The sequence below is a fragment of the Gekko japonicus genome, unplaced genomic scaffold (genome assembly GCF_001447785.1).
Source record: "Gekko japonicus isolate JY-2015 unplaced genomic scaffold, Gekko_japonicus_V1.1 scaffold4889, whole genome shotgun sequence".
Classification (NCBI taxonomy): Eukaryota; Metazoa; Chordata; class Lepidosauria; order Squamata; family Gekkonidae; genus Gekko; species Gekko japonicus.
This window is the reverse complement of record NW_015174396.1, coordinates 4,039-13,731: the sequence shown is the minus strand read 5'-3', so window position 1 is coordinate 13,731 and position 9,693 is coordinate 4,039. Positions and strand designations below refer to the sequence as shown.

At 51.1% G+C, this 9,693-nt stretch overlaps 1 protein-coding gene across 1 annotated transcript in view; it reads left to right on the top strand.

The window, feature by feature from the left end:
- The window catches only part of LOC107121458 (WD repeat-containing protein 90-like), a gene marked incomplete at its 3' end in the record, with an annotated part of 38,463 nt that extends 29,007 nt beyond the window's left edge, over window positions 1-9,456 (top strand). Inside the window, exons 18-24 of the mRNA XM_015424367.1 lie at window positions 563-588; window positions 676-806; window positions 1,562-1,692; window positions 4,330-4,491; window positions 7,059-7,187; window positions 8,104-8,237; window positions 9,395-9,456. Coding sequence (XP_015279853.1) covers window positions 563-588; window positions 676-806; window positions 1,562-1,692; window positions 4,330-4,491; window positions 7,059-7,187; window positions 8,104-8,237; window positions 9,395-9,456 — 775 coding nt within the window. The remainder of the gene's footprint in view (window positions 1-562; window positions 589-675; window positions 807-1,561; window positions 1,693-4,329; window positions 4,492-7,058; window positions 7,188-8,103; window positions 8,238-9,394) is intronic.
- Between the last annotated feature and the right edge of the window lie 237 nt (window positions 9,457-9,693).

The window sequence follows — 9,693 nt, the reverse complement described above, 5'->3', positions numbered from 1 at the left end:
TATGAAGGCCTCGGCCTCTGTGCCTTGTTTGCCAGTTTGGTGTAGTGGTTAAGTGTGCAGACTCTAATCCGGGAGAACTGTGTTTGATTCCCCACTCCTCCACGCGCAGCCAGCTGGGTGACCTTGGGTCAGTCACAGTTCTCTCAGAGCTCTCTCAGCTCTACCTACCTCACAGTCTGTGAGGTATCGTTGTGGGGAGGGGAAGGGGAAGGAGATTGTAAGCCGCTCTGAGACTCTGAGTGAAGGGCGGGGTATTAATCCAATCTCCTCCTCCTCCTCCTCTTCTTCCTCCTTTTCCTCTTCCTCCTCTTCTCTGTCCCTAGCCCCTGTACCACGTTGACTCTCACACAACAGAATGCTCCTCCATTTTTTTAAAAAAAACCTGCTTCTAGAAAACTAGCACATCAGGGAGAAGGCTCCTGCTTCTAGACATCTAGTTCTTTGTGTGGGGATAGATCTTAGATCTTTCTAAAATGGGTTCGGTCCCATGTGCTACCATCTGCGGTCTGAAGTAGTATAATCCAGCCACACCGATTTACTATACCTCATCTCCTGTTTCTAGAGTCTAGGCCGCAAGCAACTTGAACGGTAATCACCCATTTAGATTTCAATCTGATTTTTAGCTTTCCCCGTTTTACCTTTGTGCACCCTTTTCCTTTTCTTTTCACCCGACAGGCAGCACCGCGGTTCGATCACCGGCCTGGTCTTCTCCCCAGATGGCAATTCCATGTACAGCGCTTGCAGCCACGGCACCCTGGCTCTCTATAACTGCGCCATCCAGAAGAGTCACATTGTCAGAGTTCTGGGTAAGGCTTTGTGCCTCTGAGGCGATCCTCTCACCTCCTGGGGTGGAGCTTTGTTGGACTAGCCAGGACTGGTCTATCGATGCCTATTAGCCACAGTGGCAGAAGGGAATCTCCACATTCAGAGGCACCAGTCCCCTGAATCCCAGAGCCAGGAGGCAACATCAGGGGAAGGCCCTGTTCTCAGCCCTCCAGAGGAACTGGCTGGCCCCTGTGTGAGACGGGATGCTGGACTAGATGGACCCCTGGTCTGATCCAGCAGGGCTCTTCTGATATTCTTATCAAGGGAAGGCCTCGGCCTCTCTGCCCTGTTGTTGGCACTCCAGAGGAACTGGCTGGCCACTGTGTGAAACGGGATGCTGGACTGGATGGATCCTCACTGGTCTGATCCAGCAGGGCTCTTCTGATGTTCTTCTCAGGGGAAGGCCTCGGCCTCTCTACCCTGTTGTTGGCCCTCCAGAGGAACTGGCTGGCCACTGTGTGAGACGGGATGCTGGACTAGATGGACCCTCACTGGTCTGATCCAGCAGGGCTCTTCTGGTGTTCTTATGAAAGTGGAAGAAAACAGGCCGAGAGGTGGGTGGGTGCTTGACCCAGAGGGTCATGAAATGCAAGAAACCAGGTCTTCTGTTCACATGAAGACACAAATCTGCCTTTGACTGAATCCTACCTTGGTCCATTGAGGCCGGTTTGGGACCCTTACCTCCTCCTCCTCCTCCTGTTCTCTCTCCAACGGTTGGCCCTCCCGGTGTGTCCAGCCAACGTGGTGTCGCAAGACACAGACCACGGTCCCGACGCCTTGTCTGTCAGCGCCAACGGACGCCTCTTGGCCTTTGTGGGACCTTCGAAACACGTCGTGACGCTCATGGACGCCCATTCCCTGGACGAGGTACTTGCCTTCCGCTCTCGTCCCACTGCCGGCATAAGAGATTCAGCGTTGTGTAGTGGTTAGAGCGGGGGGGGGCACTGATCCCTTTCCTGGCACCCGCCAAGTGTGTAAGAAGTGGGTGGGGCCAAGCGGGGCTTTTGCCCAGCAAGGCTTCCGATAGGCCATTGGAGATTTCTTTGGCCGTGCAAAACGTTGTTTTGGCAAACACTGCCACCACAACCCGTTTTTACTGCATGACTGAAGGCAAGCTACAGCAGGCGTTCCGTGGCTGGCTCCGCCTCCTGCAGCAGCCGTTTTGTGGCTGCCCATCACACTGTGTCAGAATTCCAAATTCCCTCTAAGCTGTGGAGCCTTGTGAGCAAAAATTCTACTTTCTGAGCTACTGGCATTAAAGTTGTGAGCGAGCCATTTGGCTACTGCATAAATTAGTTTGCTCTGGAGCCCTCCTTCCTGAGCTAAGACAAAAATGTGTGAGCTGAAGGCTAAAAAGCTGTGAGCTGGCTCACACTAACTCAGCTTAGAGGGAACATTGGTGTCCGCAGGCTCAGAAAGGTTGGGGACCCCTGGGTCAGAGAATCGGACAAAGATCGAGGATACCCAGGTTCAGATCCCCACCGCCACGGGAGCTCGCTGGGCGGCCTGAGGCCGGTCATGCACCTTTCGGCCTGGCCTACCTCACAGGGTTGTTGTGAGGGTGAGATGACAGAGAGAACGGCTTTGGGTCCCTGCTGTGGAGAAAGAAGAAGAAGAGATTGGATTTATACTCCGGCCTTCACTTGGAGTCTCAGAGCGGCTTACAATCTCCTTTCCCTTCCCCTCCCCACAACTGTAAGACAGAAACTCCGTCACGGGTTGTGCTTCCCCAGCCCAATTTGAGAAAGCACTCGGCAGTCTTGTAGAGGAGAGTCAGATCTTGTACTTTATTGATCAACAAAGGAGGGAGGTGCAGATCCAATAAGGTTTTGGACCCCACAGCTCTCCCTAAGGTTACAATGGGAGACATAGGGTTTTATACCCCCTATGACAGTTAGAAATAAATCACAATTGTTGGTTCCATCAAAGTTTGTCACATATCCGTCATATCATTCTGTTTGGGTTCCAACCAGTAGGTTGGGTTTTCCCAGGCAAAAATATACCTCCTTCAGTTGAACAATGGGCTTTCTTCTTCCCATTCTGTGAAATTCTAAAAAGTATCTAATTGTAACAAATATTAGTTCATCATGCAGTGTTCTTCATCTAATGCAAGCAAACTGACATCAGGAGCATGCGCAGTTACCATTGGCAAGAACAAGCAAGGTCACTGTACTATCATTGCTTGTCAGCATTTAGTACTTTACCCATGATGCTTTTGAGCAATGAACCAAAGTGAATATCTGAATATATGTTCGTGATTGATTTCAGTCACTGTGATTAGAATCATCAAAGGCACTTAACATATGCACCGTGGAAGGGTTAAGAGCACCTACTAAGTTAAACTGACTGTTAGCCAGTGGCAGAGTACAAAGTGTTTCATAAGCAGTGTGTACAACACAACTGACACCCTGTGAGGTAGGTGGGGCTGAGAGAGCTCTCTCGAGGACTGCTCTTTCAAGAACTATGGCTTGCCCAAGGTTATCCAGCAGCTGCAAGTGGAGGAGTGGGGATTCAAACCCGATCCTCCCAGATTAGTGTCCGCACACTTAACCACTACACCAAACTGGACATAAACAAAGTAAATAAAGAAGTACTGCAGGACTCCTTGGGGAGATAGGAGATGAACTTACTGGGGAAACTGCGGAAGTTTCTAGCCTTCATGCTTACACAGGGGAAAGCAGGAATTTTTTTATCTCTTTTTAAAACCTCGGAACCCGGGGAAGATTTGGAGTATGGTTTTTCTTAGTGGGGCACCGTCATGCCATATAGATGCCCAGCTGCGCCTGGGTCAGTCACAAGTTCTCTTGGAGCTGTTCTCTCATGGGCTGTTCTCGAGAGAGCTCTCTCAGCCCACCTACCTCACAGGGTGTCTGTTGTGGGGAGGGGAAGGGAAAGGAAAGGAGATTGTAAGCCGCTCTGAGACTCCTTTGGGTAGTGAAGGGCAGGGTATAAAATCCAATCTTCTCTCTCTCAGAAGCATGACGTTGTAAACAAACAGTAAAGGGTTTTATTACATAAGGAGAAGCAGAAGGCACTGAGAACGAGATAATGCATACAGCAAGAGGTAGCATTTACCATCCGGCAATACAAGCCTGGTTCTTACGGAAGTGGAAAACCGGGATCCTTTTGGTTTTCACCAGAGATGTAGACCAGGGCCGCTTTAAATAGAACACTTAGGATTTAACTGTCGCTTTCTGCGTTCAAAGCGCTTCACGTATGCTATCTCATGCTTTTCACCAGCCCTGGAAGGGAGGGGGAATATTTGATCTCACCTAGGGTGACCTGGTGATATTGGGGCCGAGGCGGGATTTGAACTAGGGACCTCTCGGATCACAGCTCGTCTTCATAGCCGCCACGCGAGAGCAGCTCGCCTGCCTCTCCCCTGTATCCAACCCCCCCGATATCATCCTCTTCCGGAGCTTTCCTTATTCCCCGTCAACTTTCTAATGCTAGAAGCACGCCGATGCTTAACAGCTTTCTTCTCCCTCCCCTTCTCCGTGACAGCTACTCAGGATCGACGTCAGCATCCTGGATCTGGAGAGCCCCTCCCTGGATGCGGCCGTGCGGCTCCGATTCGCCCCTTCCTCTCTCGGCCACCTCTTGGTGACCACTTCCTCCCAGAAGATCCTCGTGCTGGACGTAAAGTCCGGACGCCTGATCAGAGTGGTAAGGCGCGTGCGGCGGCGTTTCTCTGCCTAAACGGTAGCTCTTTCTTGTGGTCACTTGTTCCCCCCCTCTCTGTGCCTGGTTCCCTGGTGAAAATCACCAGTGGCTTGGTGACCACTTCCTCCCAGAAGATCCTCGTGCTGGACGTAAAGTCCGGACGCCTGATCAGAGTGGTAAGGCGCGTGTGGCTGTGTTTCTCTGCCTAAATGGTAGCTCTTTCTTGTGGTTACTTGTCCCCCCCCCTCTCTGTGCCTCGTTCCCTGGTGAAAATCACCAGTGGTCACAATATTGTAAAATTCACTAAAAGATTACCAGCTGTCACTTTCTTTTGTACCTTTTTTGGGGGAAAGAGCAGGTAGAGAAAGAGGTACTTTTCTCCCTTTCTCACAATACAAGAACTCGTGGGCACTCCATGAAATTGCTGAGCGGTCGGGTTAGAATGGATAAGAGGAAGTACTTCTTCACCCAAAGAGTGATGAACACATGGAATTCACTGCCACAGGAAGTGGTGGCGGCTACAAGCATGGACGGCTTCAAAAGGGAATTAGATAAGCATATGGAGCAGAGGTCCATCGGTGGCTATTAGCCACAAGGTATAGATAGGGGCTCTGGGGCAAGTGATGCTCTGTCTTCCTGGTGCTTGGGGGGGTCAACAGTGGGATGGCTTCTAATGTTCTGGCCCCACTGGTGGACCTCCTGATGGCACTGGTATTTCTGGCCACTGTGTGACACAGAGTGTTGGACTGGATGGGCCTTTGGCCTGATCCAACTTTGGCATTTCTTATGTTCTTATGTTCTTATGGTCATTTCAAAGCTGCTGGGGTGTGTTTATGACCCTAGCTAGCTATATGGGGTTTCCCCCACACCCGGACAGCTGTGTTCAGTAGACTTGCTCCACTGTGTGATACAGAGTGTTGGACTGGATGGGCCTTTGGCATCTCTTATGTTCTTATGGTCATTTCAAATCTGCTGGGGTGTGTTTATGACCCTAGCTAGCTATATGCCCCACCCCACCCCGGAAAGCTGTGTTCAGTAGACTTGCCAATCTCCAGGTGGGTAATGTAAACAGAAGGACCATGGTGTAATAGTTAAGGTATCAAAACTCCAGCACCGTGTAAAATTATTAACACTATATCCATTTAACTTGAACACATATAAATCGGACTTCAAATATTACACAATCAGATATATCCAGGAACTCACTTTGCATATTAGGCGAGACACCCCTTAATTGTGGCCAATCCTCCAAGAGCTTACAGAGCTCTTCTTACAGGGGCTACTGTAAGCTCTTGGAGGACTGGCTACGTAAGGGGTGTGTCGCCTAATATGCAAAGGAGTTCCTGCTACAAAAAGAGCCCTGGATATATATATTTAACTTCTTATGAATCCAAAGGAATACGTTAGGTGTACAGAACATCAGTCATATAAAAAATAAATCTCGTCCACTATGCTCAACAGGGTTTACACAAACGACGCTGAAGTCTTAAAGAGGGCAAAAATACAAGAACTGCATTGCTTGATAGCTTTATCCGATGAAAATACTTGAAAATTCTCCTTTGTGACCTACTGGCATTAAAGCTGTGAGTGAGCGATTTGGCTCCTGCAGAAATGAGTTTGCTTCGGAGCCATCCTTCCCGGGCTAAGACAAAAATGTGTGAGCCAGAGGCTAAAGAACTGTGAGCTAGCTCACACTAACTCAGCTTAGAGGGAACATTGCCACCGGGGGAGTCTACGAGCGGCGCATGAAGGCGGTCGCTCTCCCGCACTGGTGTTCCCGGCCCTCTCAATAGGTATCGAGAAAGAGACTCCTGTGGACCCGTGTTCTCTGTAAGCTAAGTTACTGTGAATAGTGAGCTAGCTCACACTAACTCAGCTTAGAGGGAACATTCATGCGGCGCATGAAGGCGGTTGCTTTCCCGCACTGGTGTTCCCAGCCCTCTCAATAGGTGTCGAGAAAGAGACTCCTGTAGGACCCGTGTTCTCTCTAAGCTAAGTTAGTGTGAATAATCTCACAGTTTTTTAGCCTCTGGCTCACCCATCTTTGTCTTAGCTCAAGGAGGAGGGCTCCAGAGCAAACTGATTTATACAGCAGCCAAATCCCTCGCTCACAACTTTAACGCCAGTAGCTCACATAGTAGAACTTTTGCTCACAGGACTCCACAGCTTAGAGGGAGCCTTGCTCTGGGCACGGAGGCTCCATTCAGCCATCCTGGCAAACCTTTCCTTTGAAACTATCCAAGCTGCTGGGGGGGGGGGGAACCTCTCTTCCCGTTACGGAATTCACCGCTGCACGGCAGCGACGTCCCTGGCGCCTCCCAGTCCGTGCGAAAGCGGCAGGGCCTTTACGGCGAGGAAAGAAGGCGCATCTGTGACTGGGTTCTCTTTGGTCGTAGGTCTCCTCGGTGCACAAGCAGTCCTGCTCTTCATTGGCCTTGAGTCCAGACTCCCGCTACCTCCTCACCGCCGGCGACAGGGTCGGCCTCCCAGTCCGTGCGAAAGCGGCAGGGCCTTTACGGCGAGGAAAGAAGGCGCATCTGTGACTGGCCGCCGGTTCTCTTTGGTCGCAGGTCTCCCCGGTGCACAAGCAGTCCTGCTCCTCATTGGCCTTGAGTCCGGACTCCCGCTACCTCCTCACCGCCGGGGACAGGGTCATCAAAGTCTGGGATTACGGCATGAGATTCGATGTCAGCTCCCAGGTACGGTACCTGAGAGGAGGGTGGTAATGGCCACCACAAAATGGCCGCTGCAGGGGGCGGAACCAGCCACACGATGGCTGCCACAGCTGAGCTGAGCTCACCCAGTGACGGTCCTTGTGTTGCTGCGGCAGCTGCTGCCAAAGCAACGCTTTTAAAAGTCTGCGCAGCCAATCAAATCCCCCGTGGTTAATCAGCAGCCCCACCAAGTTTCTAAAAACACATGGCAGATGCCATGAAAGGTGTCGGCTGGCACCACGCTGGTCGCAGCTGTCTTAGACTATACTGCTGAAGGCTGAACCACTTCGAGCGTCACTTTGCCCCTGTGGATGCTCCCGTGCTTAAAACGAATGAGGAGGAACCCGCAGGTCTAGTTCTGTCAGCGGGTTCAGACTGGCAGAGTGATTTCCTTGGGGCCTGCTCTGTCCTTGAGAGCCAGTGTGAGAGCCCGTTTGGTGTCGTTGTTAGGAGCGGCAGACTCTAATCTGGGGGAACCGGGTTTGATTCCCCGCTCCTCCACATGCAGCTGCTGGGTGACCTTGAGTCAGTCACATGTTCTTCCAGAGCTGTTCTCTCAAGGGCAGTTCTCAAGAGAGCTCTCTCAGCCCCACCTACCTCACAGGGTGCCTGTTGTGGGCAGGGGAAGGGAAAGGAGATTGTAAGCTGCTCTGAGACTCCGGGTAGTGAAGGGCGGGGTATAAACCCAATCTCCTCTTCTTCTCCTTCCTCCCTCCCTCCCTCCCTGAGCTACTGAGCTCTTAACTAAAATGAAATCCAGAGAGTAACATTTAACTGCAGTTAACCCAAGCTATCCAGGTTCTTCCTTTTAAGGATCTCTTTCTGTCACAAGCGTCTTCCTTCCGAGAGGAGGGGCTCTGCCGCTGGAGAAGAGAAAGATTCTGCTTTTTCGCCCTCTCAGGTGTTCATTGGCCATTCGGAGCCTGTCCGGCAGGTGGGATTCACCCCCGATCAGAGGCAGGTCATCAGTGTGGGCGACGCCATCTTCCTCTGGGACTTCCTCGGGGTGTCTACCAAGGAGCCTTCTAAGGAGGAGTAAGAACCCAACATTCCTTCAAGTTAAAGCCTTTTAATTTGCCTTGGGAACAGTGTCTCGCTTCCCCTGGCAGGAGAAAAGCGCAGAAGTCCAGTAGCATCTTAAAGACCAAGAGAATTTGTGGCAGGGTCAGAGCTTTCATGAGTCACTGCTCACTTCTTCAGCAGTCTCTCCTTCTGAATTGCTACTGATAATGAAGCTCAAGACCATGCATCCTCCTGGACTGAATCGAGACCTAGGCTTCCTATCTCATTACCAGCACTGATTTCTCCATGTCTACTACCCCTCCGCATATCACACCTAATCCAATCATGCTGGCCATTGTCATTCAACTGCTGTTGTCCTTTGCCTGCTGTTGTCATTCGACATCCAAAACCACTCCACTCTCCAAGATATAAGGACAGATGGACTCTTGTTCTAGCTGCATCCGAAGAAGTGAGCCGCAACTCACGAAAGCTCCTCCCCTGCCACATATTTTGTTAGTCTTTAAGGTGCTAAGGTGGAGCTGCGGTGGCTCAAGTGGTGAAGACACTGAACTGCAGGCTGTGGAAGGTCGGTAGTTCAGCAGTTCGAGACCCGAGTGTGCCGCATGACGGAGTGAGCTCCCGTCTCTAGTTCCAGCTCCTGCCAACCTAGCAGTTTGAAAGCAAGAAATTGCAAGTAGATAAATAGGTACCAATTCAGTGGGAAGGGAACAGCGTTCCGTGCGCCTTGGTGTTTAGTCATGCCGGCCACATGACCGCGGAAACGTCTTCGGACAGCGCTGGCTCTTCGGCTTTGAAACGGAGATGAGCACCGCAACCCTAGAGTCGGATTTGACTGGCTTTCGAGCAAGGGAGACCTTTACCTTTAAGGTGCTATTAGACTCTTGCTCTTTTCTGCCACTACAGACAAACGTGGCTGCCATCTTGATCTGTTCCCCTGGCAGGGGTGCACGTTGGGTTCTGGGTTCCCAGCTCTGGGTTGGGAAGTTCCTGATTTGGGGGAAGGGAAGGAGCGCAGTGCAGAAGTTACGCCAATGAGGCCGGTCCCCAAAGCAACCGTTTTCTCCAGGGGAACGGACCTCTGCAGTCCGGAGAGGGGTTGTAATCCCGCAGCTGGAGGTTGGCAACCCGTGTGTCTTTGTGTGTTCACCTCCCTGTCCTCTTAACTCTAGACTCCGCCGCAGTTCCAGAATCCATTCCTCTATCATCGAGACGGTCGGTTTTCCAGGAGTCGGTAAGTTTGCATCTGTTATTTAGATGCCTTGCTTACAAATTCCACATAAGGCATAAAGAAGTTATTAATTCCAGGGCAAATCACGCCAGGGGGCTTAAAGGGATGTTTTACTTCCTCTGACCCCCTCACATGCCGGAGATCGGTATGAAGAAGCCGAGTGCGAGCTGGATTTGAATTTTAGTTCAAACTTTCATGTTTTAAAACAAAGTTTTAAACAAAGTCAAAGAGCAGTTTCTG